The 10,331-nt window shown below is 32.9% G+C and overlaps 1 protein-coding gene across 2 annotated transcripts in view; it reads right to left on the bottom strand.

Moving 5' to 3' along the window:
* Positions 1 to 4,011: 4,011 nt before the first annotated feature.
* Positions 4,012 to 10,331, bottom strand: part of LOC115721273 (uncharacterized) — a 28,343-nt gene continuing 22,023 nt past the window's right edge. For both annotated transcript variants that reach the window (XM_061103796.1, XM_030650539.2), the window contains 3 exons: positions 4,652 to 4,817; positions 4,350 to 4,459; positions 4,012 to 4,239 (listed from right to left, as the gene is read on the bottom strand). In XM_061103796.1, coding sequence (XP_060959779.1) covers positions 4,150 to 4,239; positions 4,350 to 4,459; positions 4,652 to 4,817 — 366 coding nt within the window. In that variant the 3' untranslated portion in view covers positions 4,012 to 4,149. The remainder of the gene's footprint in view (positions 4,240 to 4,349; positions 4,460 to 4,651; positions 4,818 to 10,331) is intronic.

Here is a 10,331-nt window from a genome sequence, read left to right as displayed (position 1 = left end):
AAGAAACAAGGATACCCTAATAGGCTTCAAGAGGAAATTGAATTTCTTTCAGTAGTTAAATTTAATCTATATCTATTATGTTGAGATCCTTAGGCTTATGGTTCATATTAGATAAAAACTATTTTTTTATCAAATCCCACTTCAGCTTTTACAACTCTGATATGGACTGTAAAAACCAACACTTTTAAGCAGATTTCTAGCTCTGTAAAGACAAGGTTTTGAACCCCTTTAGTGGTGAGCATGATGCCATATTTATATCCAGACATGCAAACCGGGCTAGGTTGACCTAGATAAGTAGGGTTTTTCTAGGATTAAAGCCCAATGGTGGGGTATTTACATGATTAAAGCTATTGGGCCTTAAAGGCAAGACTTAATGTCAAAAATTATAGGTGTGACACACCGTTTCATAGTACTAATGATGCTACTTATCTATCTGTGAGCTTCCGTTCGGTGCATGGGGAAACAATGATGTCAAAGTAGTGGCCATTGCAATCCCTATTATAATTGTACCATTTTGCAAAAACCCCTCCTCATAGAAGATAAAGGAGACACTCAGCAGATTTGGTGGGATCGTTTTAGAATTGTGTCTCGTGGGAAAGTAGCCTGAGCTGTTACATAAAACATGCCCAAACTACAAGGCTCTTTCTTGGAAGGAATTAGCTCTTGGTAGGAGGTTTGGTTCTCAAAACAGTTTCCAAGGGCAAAAGGTCTTGGCCTTGACTCCTTATTCTATCCTCGAGCATTGACCCAGGAAGTGGGGATGTAGCTAGCTATTTTGGTGTTCCCAACTTGTGAAATAACTTTGTCCTTTTAATGCCATCCAGAGACCGATTTTGAAGCAGTCTTTTCCAACTCAGTGTCTTTGAGTAGGGACCATCTAGTGGCTTTAGGGTGTTGGGTTCTTGGTTCATGAGAGATAGCAGGTGGGCCAAATCCTATCCTTTGTTTCTAGACTTAAGATGGGTTAGTTTAATTCTATGAACTTCACCGTGGGGGGCCATATGTCGAGATGGGAGAAACGGATAACACAAAACAATGATGTCAATTACAATTTCTTTAAGGTGACAATTTTGAATATACCGAACATGTATTTGAGTAACAAAACCACGTGCCCTAGGTTATATATAAACCTAGGCACTGGTAAGTAGGTGTGCATCACCAGCGTGCAAGGCAAAATACTACTTGCAGCTGATGATCATTCTGGGAAGGCACAACTGTTGGAATTTATTTTACCAGGATCTTAGATCTACTCACAAGTATGTTTATTAACATCCTAAATAAGAACTTCCTAAAACGATGAAATAAACACATATAAAGTTTAGGAAACCTTACATTGGGTGCAGCGGAATTATATGACTCCTTCCGTTCAGATATCTAGCCCTTGATTCCTTTCTGTAGCAGAGCATTATCAATATCTGAACCTGGATCTCTTTCTCTGAATCTTTGATGCTGAAACTCCTTTGCTGATGATCTTTCTTCACGATCTTCCTCACTATGATTGAGGTATCACTTGATGTGTGTGGGCACTACTCATACACTAAGGATTTCGAAATATTGAAGAAGAAGAGAGGGAGTGGTCAGCTAAAGATAGGGAGAGAGAAGGCTCAGTTTTTCTGAATCAGAAAGTCTGAAGAAAAGTGTAATTTTCCTGAAGCCTTCACTATCTATTTATAGCATTCCACTAGGGTTAGATTTGAATTATATGGCATTAAAATAATGAAAAAATCAATTTAAAATAGCTACATAGGTGGCCGGCCATACACTTAGTGGATTGGGCCTTGGGCTCTGCAATTTTGCAATTTTGCAATTTTAACACCTTTTGTATCTGATTTTCTCAAAAATGCCAATTTCCTAATTCAATCATTTAAATGCCAATTCTAACTATTTAATAACTATAAATAATTATTAAATAATATTGTCATTTATCATATTTATTAATTGAACCATACAAAGTATCATAATTAACAAATATGCCCCTATAAACTCTTTCTTTACAATTTCGCCCTTACTTAGTGAAAATTTCACAAATAGACATAGTCTAATTCGTGAATTATAATTGATTAATCAAAACCAATTACATGAGTCTTACAAGCAATATTATCTCAACTAGTGGGGGGACCATGGGTCTATATAACCGAGCTTCCAATAAGTAGATCAAGAATTTATTACTAAAATTCACTAACTTATTAATTCTTCGTTGAATCCACGCATAGAACTTAGAATTGTACTCTCAGTATATAGAATGCTCTATATGTTCCACCATATAGACACATCATTAGTTATCCATTGTTATAATCCTAATGTGATCAATGATCCTCTATATGAATGATCTACACTGTAAAGGGATTAAATTACCGTTACACCCTACAATGTATTTATTCCTTAAAACACTTGACCCCGTATAAATGATATTTCAGCTTATGTGAAATGAGTACTCCACCATTTATGTTCGTTTGGTCAAGCTCGAAGGAGATCATCCTTTGCTTACTATTCGCCAGATAGAAGCTATAGATTCCATGTTTATGCTAGCGCTCCCACTCAATTGCACTACCGTGTTCCCAAAAAGTACGTATCACCCTGACCAAAAGGTAGGCTTAACTAACAATTCAAGGAACACGAATAGCCTTTCAAGATTGAGCCTAATCAAAACAGGATTAAGATCATTTGATCTAGGATCAACTAGGCGATATTGAATTGAATAGATTTTACGGTAAGTTTAATTAAATCTAAGTCAAAGTTCAATATCGGTCCCTTCCGATGCATACTCCATGCATCCAACCTGAGCTTTACTTTAACCAATGCTCTGGAAAGAACATAGCACTTCTCCAAATGCAAGTAAACTCTGTTGTAGATTATCATATCAGTAAAACCCTATGTCTGATAAATCTAGGAAACTTTATTCACATAGTCATGTTTACTTTCCAATGTGTTGACGGCACAATAAACAGGATCAAGTATGTGAAAAGGGTTTCAGATGAATTTATACATTATGTACATATAATCATGAAATAAATCATGTGAACCATGCAACATTAAATGTTATTTCTGATCTATATTAATAAGTAAATCTGATTATATTGAAATGAGTTTTATTTAGGGCATAAAACCCAACAACAACACCTAAGAGTTCTTGGAACAAGGGTTCATTGAGGTTTACTCAAGTGGAATTGTTAGAAAGCTTCATGGTGTGCAGGTTTACCCCCATATTTTAACCCGATCACTGGTAACCTGGGGGGTTGTCGTCCTGGGCACCACTCAAATGTTTCCGCCACTAGATTGATTTGTTTAATATCAAAAAGTGATTGTATCCTCTTATTTGATGAATACAAAGAAAATGACTGCAAAACATCTTTTATGAGCATGTAGAAAGCATCCCAAGTCAACATATATCAACCTGGATGTTGGGTCAAGGTCGAACTATTTTGGAATCTTCTTCTTTCGTATCTCATTATTTTCCTATTTGAAAGAACGCATGTGAATCCTAATTGTCTAAATCAAAGATGATTTGCTTAGAGATGCGATTTAGGTAACTTGGGCGCCTAGTGAGTGCACACTATCAACCTAGGCGTTGATTTGGGTTTGTTCCCCTCTTGGCCACTAGATGCAAAAAATCTATTATACACATCGTTCCTTGATGAATTTGAGGATTCATGGTTGGAAAATGTTTTCGAAAACCTAAACATTAATTGTCATGTGTCCAAGATTATATGATGTCAACCAGGATGCTGACTTCTACCTAAGTACACTCTAGGTATATTGTAATCCTAAAATTGGTTTAGTACATCAGGACATAATTGTGGCATATTTTATATCTAATTTTTCATAATTGAGTTGTTTGCTTAGACTATTGAAGGATGAAACATGGAAAGTCCTTGGACAATTTAAGCTTCTATCTATGCTGCTCCTAGAATGGAAGTGACACTGCCCTGTCCGGGAACCTGGGCCCATGGTTGGCAAATCGAAACTTCTTTCTTTCTATAATCCTTTTCATCTCATCACTCGTGATAATCATAAGAACAAACTAATAATGCTATCAACTTCAATTAAATGATATTAAATTATTTTATATGCTAGAGTTGAAGTAATAATATATTAACGTATATATAGTTTTAGTATTATTGTCTTAGAATATGATGAGGAAGCCTATGTTTATGGTATACATGGTGGTATTGTAGGCTCCATAGCGGTGGAAATATTCCTATCACACTTGTCCGGACCAATGGTCACCACAGCTTCATCCTGAATGTTATGATTTAAATGTTAATTTTTAAAATTCAAACATAATATGAGATAGAAATAAAAGTTGGATATATGATTTTAACATTGATATAGTTTATGTATGCACTCACCTTTGCAATATTTCTAAAATATGTTGTGGTGTAATTTCCAGTAGGAAATAATGCCTCAATCAGATCTCCTAACACCAATTGTGGCTGAGAGATGGCTCCATTGTACCAATCTAATCACATCAAAGATAGTTCATAATCTTATACTATCTACATGTTAATACATTATAATTTAGAATCTCAATCATTTTCTCATTTAAACTTCTATAAGGATCCATTTAGAAGCTATGCAAATTATAGGAGTAACTACAAAATATAGGAAAACTGAAAAAAATATTAGTTTGTATGGAATATAGTACAATTACCAAGAATGTTTGAGTTAACAATTCTTTTATCATATCTCCATAAGCTTTTGCCGGTGAGGAAAGCGAAACAAGAATGATCTTCAACATTTGTGTTTTGGAGAAAGGTTGACAATTTGTAGGAAATTGGATCCGAAGCTATTGTTTCATCAATAACCACATCCACCGTCTATAGTGACACCAAAAATTTAAACAAAATAGTATCATAATAAATCAATTACTTAATTATGGAATGATTTATATGAACACAATGTTTGACACAATTTCTCAACACAAATTTTGGATCTTTAGATGAAATTAATCCAACCATCCATGTTAAAACTCATATAAGTACTAAATTAAGAAAAAAAATATTTTATTTTTTATTTAATTTCTTTTTTAATTCTAAGCACGTAGGATTAAATTAAATGGAGCCAAATCATCTGTCCCAATTTTTCCCTGTCTCCCTATCCCAATCCAATTAAAATGCTCCACCTCAATTAATTTAAAATGTACATCCCCTTTTTCAATAGAGTTAATATATTTAAAGACTATTTTATTTTACCATTAATTTTTTCTCATGAAATTTTTTTTTTTGGGTTAAATGTTCTTTTCATACTTTTTTTTAATAAAAAAAAATATACAATAAAGAAACTTGAATAAAATAAAATAAATTCCGTTAGAAAAAAGAAGAAGAAGAAGAATAAAATAACATTTTAGTTAAAAAATAATATAATTTTATATAAAAAAAATAGACCTATTTCTTTTATTTCAGATTTTTTTTATTAAGAATCTTCTTTTTTTTCTTAAAAAAATTAAACTATGTTATCTTTAATATTTTTTAAATATTAATATTAATAATATATTATTTTTTTTTTAAATGTATTAGTATTACAATTTACGTTAATATTAATAATATATTAGGGTAAAATCTAATTTATTCAAGTGTCTTCATTATTTTTTTTTTAAAATAATGACATGACAATAAATTATTATTAACAATAAAATAAAATGGTCCTTAAATATATTAATTCTCTTTATTTTGGAAAGAAAAATATATTCACTCTTTTAGGAAATATACATTTAATTGAGGTGGAGCATTTTAATTGGATTGGGATAGAGAGACAGAGAAAAATTGGGACAGAAGATTTGGCTCCAAATTAAATACACAATACACATCATTGCTCATTATTTGTCTCTCTCCTTCAGTTTTATAGAAAGAAATCAAAGAATCCAAATGGCTACCCGTATTAATCTTTTTAAAGTTAAACTTTTAGATAAAACTTAATCCTAATATAAAATTTTTGAATTAAAATTATTATTATAGAATGCAATTGGGAGTGGCATTGTATTGTCTAGCATAGTATATCAATATCACCTTTAGTGGTAAAACCGTCCAATATGATTCTAGTTTTCATGGACAATGAGTTCAAGGGGAGAGAAAAATAGTTCAATAATTCTTACGATGTACATTTTGAATCATCATATTCAATTTGATGGTAGGATTAGAATTAAAAGGAAAAATAAATAAATAAATAAATAAATGGAAGGCCTTTATATTTAATTTAGTACTTATATGTATTTTAATATAGATGGTTGGATTAAGTTTCATCTTAAGGTCTAAAATTTGTGTTAACAAATTGTGACAAAACTTGTGTTTACTGAATCTATGCCCTTAAATATATATATGTAAAAAGTACATATATATTCTCTCCAAAAAAAATACGTACATATTAGTTACTATACCTGTAATTAAAATTATCTTTATAAATTTTAAATACGTGTAATAAAAAAAACGATAATATACATAAATAATTTTTTAAATTTTGAATGCTATTATCAATTTAATTATATTTTAAATCAAGTATTCTACTAACTTTATTATACCTAAAATTGATTTTTAAACAACTTTTGAGATTGAACATTCATGAATAATGATATTTCTTTTGTACTCTTTCTTATCATGAGACACATTTGGATTTGGATGATCTAAAGGCAAACTTTATGTTGTTTATATGGCCTAAGCAATGAAAAACAAGAGCATCCAAACACTTTTAGCATATTGTAATTTGGTGGTTGATTCTCAAAAAGTGAGACATGGTCAAGAACAGGGGCAGGGAGCCTATTTATAAGATAGGTTGCTGAAGCAAAAACTTCTCACCAGAATGTTAAGAGCATATTAGCTTGTACAAATAGTGTTAAACTAATATCAACAACATGTCTATGTTTTCTCTTAACTCGACCTTATTGTTGGTGAGTGCGAGGGCATGAATTTTTTTGGACACTGCTTATGGTTTTGTATAAATTGTACAATGGTTCATATTCTTTGCCAAGGTCAAACTGCACAAATTGAATTTTAGTGTGAAATTTTCTTTCAACAAAGTTATTGAATTGAAAGATTGTGCTGACCTTAGATTTAGTTTTCATAGGAAAGATCCAAACAAATTTGGTGTAATCATCCATAAAACTAACATAGTACTTAAAGGCATCATTAGAGGGGTAAAAAGAGGGGCTCCATACATCGGTTAACACAAGTTGAAAAGGATGAACAATTTTATTTGTAGTAGGTTTGAAACTAAACTGATGTAATTTGCCAGTTTGGCAAGCACTACAAAAATCAAGTTGTTTACATTTGACATTAGGAACAACTTGAGGTAAAACTTTATTCAAAATAAATTGAGATGGATGACCAAGTTGACAATATCAGATGTTAGCAATTTGTGACTTGTCATGAACATGGTTGCTAGTAGCGGTATGATTCTAAGCTTTAGGCTGGGAACTGAAAGAGACAGGAGCATTATTGATAGAATCTTGAGAATAGGTGGGAGAGACTCGAAGTTTCTAGAGATCTTCACTGAGATGGCCCTATAGAAGAACATGGCTGGTTTTCTTGTCCTTGATAAGACAGCAGGGTCATCAAATTCAAGAATGACATTGTTATCTTTAGTGAATTTAGAAATGCTAAGTGAATTTTTGGTAACATTAAGCACATGAAGGATGTCTTGTAATATGAGAGATTGGTTTGGAAATGTGGTGGAAACAGAACTTGTGCCTTAATCATGAGTTGATAAGGAGGAACCATTACCTACAACAACCTTTGCTTTCCATTTGTAGTCAGCAGCAGTAGCAAGATTGTCTGCATCATTTGTCATGTTGTGAGTGGCTACACTGTCCAAATACCAGGCTCTTAAGATATCTGGAGTGGAGTTGATTTTAGATAGGTGAGCTTGAGGATTGTCACCATTCTTGGAAGATGATGTTGAGGCAGAAGCTGCTCCTGTGAATGTTATTTAAACTTCTGGTAGCATTTAAGGGCAATGTGGCCAACACGACCACAAAGTTGACACACAGGTCTGTTACCATGGCCTCATCTGTTTAAATTGTTGGATCGACCACCACGATATGCACCATGAGAACCTCAATTTTAATATGAACCTCTGGTGTTGCTGAGATTCACATTGGCCATATTGGCTTGAATATTATGAAGAGAGTCTATTGTGTGTTGTTGAATGCCCATCTCTTGACTTTGCAACATGAATTGAACTTTTGGAAGAGAGAGTGGTTTAGATCGAGAGGTGAGGTTGACAATCACAGCTTCGTATTCAAATCCTAGGCCACCAAGAATGTAAAGAACCAAATCATCATCTTTGATGGATTGACCAGTAGCTGCCAAATTCAGCATGTTATTTCATCTTCAGTATATATTCTTCAATCGATAAGGAGCCTTTCTTGATTGTTTGAAAAAGATTTTGAAGTTGGAAGAGTCAAGCTCGAGATCTTGTGGCAATAACCAAAGGTGGTCCAGATCTCAATTGAGGTTGCACAATGGATAACATGTCCAGGCATGTGTTCAGTGACAAAATTCATTAGCCAATGCATCAAGAATTGATCAAGACGAAGCCATTGTTGAAAAGCAGGGTTGGGAACATTACCTGCAAGGAGAGCTAGAGGTTGAGGAATGGTGCCAAGAAAGTAGCCACCAAGTTCATAGGCACAGGCAGCTACAAGAACCAGGGATCGCCAATGAGTATAGTTTGTACGATCTAATTTGAGATTTAGGGGAAGGAGGTGATTGTTGGGGAGGGGAATTTGAGCTTGTGCTTGTTCGATTCTTGAACCAGTTGGTGGATCGATTTGAACTCAAGGACCATTGCCATTATCGCCATTGTAACCTTGATTAGACATGGCTTTGATACCATGAAAGAACTCTAAGAAATAGAGTTCAAGATTGAGCAAGAAAGAGAAATGAAAGAGAGAATGAAGGTAGATACAGTGGAAATGAATGCTCAATCTTTAACTGGTTGAGTAGAGCTTTATTTATACTGATTTGGATACAATACAATTTAGAGTAAAACTCTCACTAACACTAACTACCTATAATAGACTCTTAACCAAATTTTACAATAGACAACAATAACAGCTATTAACTATTTAATATTCTAAAAACTTTGCTCTTAAGATTTTGAAGAGTCCATTTTTTACTTAAAAAAAAAAAGAAAAAGATCTTGTTGGTACATCCAAAAAATTAATCTCAATATGAAAAATCTCAAGTCTCCTAAAACAATTTATTACTTGGCCTTCCATGGCTTTCCTAACAAAAGACAAACTTTATTACTATAAATAAACACTGTGATAGGTCATGTAAATCTACTTTAATTGCAGAAAATACAAAAAATAGAGATTTCCTGGCCATACCAAACACATCTAGGATAATTCTTCAAAGCAAAACGATCTACTTTATTACAATGTAATCTTGAATCATAATACTAAGGTAGCCTTCTAAGGCCATCATCATGGACCTATACATTAACCACACCCTAATAAATAAACTAAAGTACTTTGATTCTTAGAAATAGCCAGATCCAAACTACCTTTAATACGATTTGCCAAACACAACAATAATCTTATAAGACATTTTACACCAACAACTAGGTTAAAAATCTAGAACTTTATTAAGAAGTTTTATTTTGATGAGCGCACACAGATGAGTGTGGTAAACCGTGTGCAGCCAACATTATTATTCAACACCTCTAAGCACACTTTCACGATATCAAGGTCCACTACCACCCAGTAACCATGATAAAACAAAGAAGTAAAATCATCACACCATGAAGCTTTAAGAACATGAATTTGAGAAACTGCTCTATCCTTACACATAATAGTAAAAGGCTTAAGTCAATGCTCATTATTCAAAAAAAAAATTAGTTTATTAGGGAGACATTGCTAATTTGGAGTTTGAGGCCTCTATTTCGAACCATCGAAGTAAAAGTTGCTAAACAAACATATGCGATGACAACCAACTCATTAGTTTTGTCATGTAAACAAAAAACAAAAAAAGCCTTTCATCTTGTTATTTTGTCTCTTTTTTTTCTTTTAGAAGAAGGCTTGTTGAAAAGGCAAGCATTGTCGTCTCCATGTTAGAGCCAAGGGGCTCAACTCCTTTACTTACAAAAAATTTTATTTTTAGCAAGACAAGCATTATGGCTATTTTCCAAGTTCTTAAGAAGTAACCAGTTCTCTGAACAAGTAGATCTTGATAAGTAATTAATTTTTAACTTAAGTTCATTAATTTGCTTATGCGGATCTTTGTTCTTATAATTTCACCTTTAAAGTCGTTGCTCACGAACAAGAATATAATGATGATGCTAGCTTGAATAAGAAATAGGCTCCTCATTTCCCTAAGGATTAACATCAATTTTTCAAT

Source organism: Cannabis sativa, chromosome 9, assembly GCF_029168945.1.
Source record: "Cannabis sativa cultivar Pink pepper isolate KNU-18-1 chromosome 9, ASM2916894v1, whole genome shotgun sequence".
Classification (NCBI taxonomy): domain Eukaryota; kingdom Viridiplantae; phylum Streptophyta; class Magnoliopsida; order Rosales; family Cannabaceae; genus Cannabis; species Cannabis sativa.
This window is presented reverse-complemented; position numbering and strand designations above follow the sequence as displayed.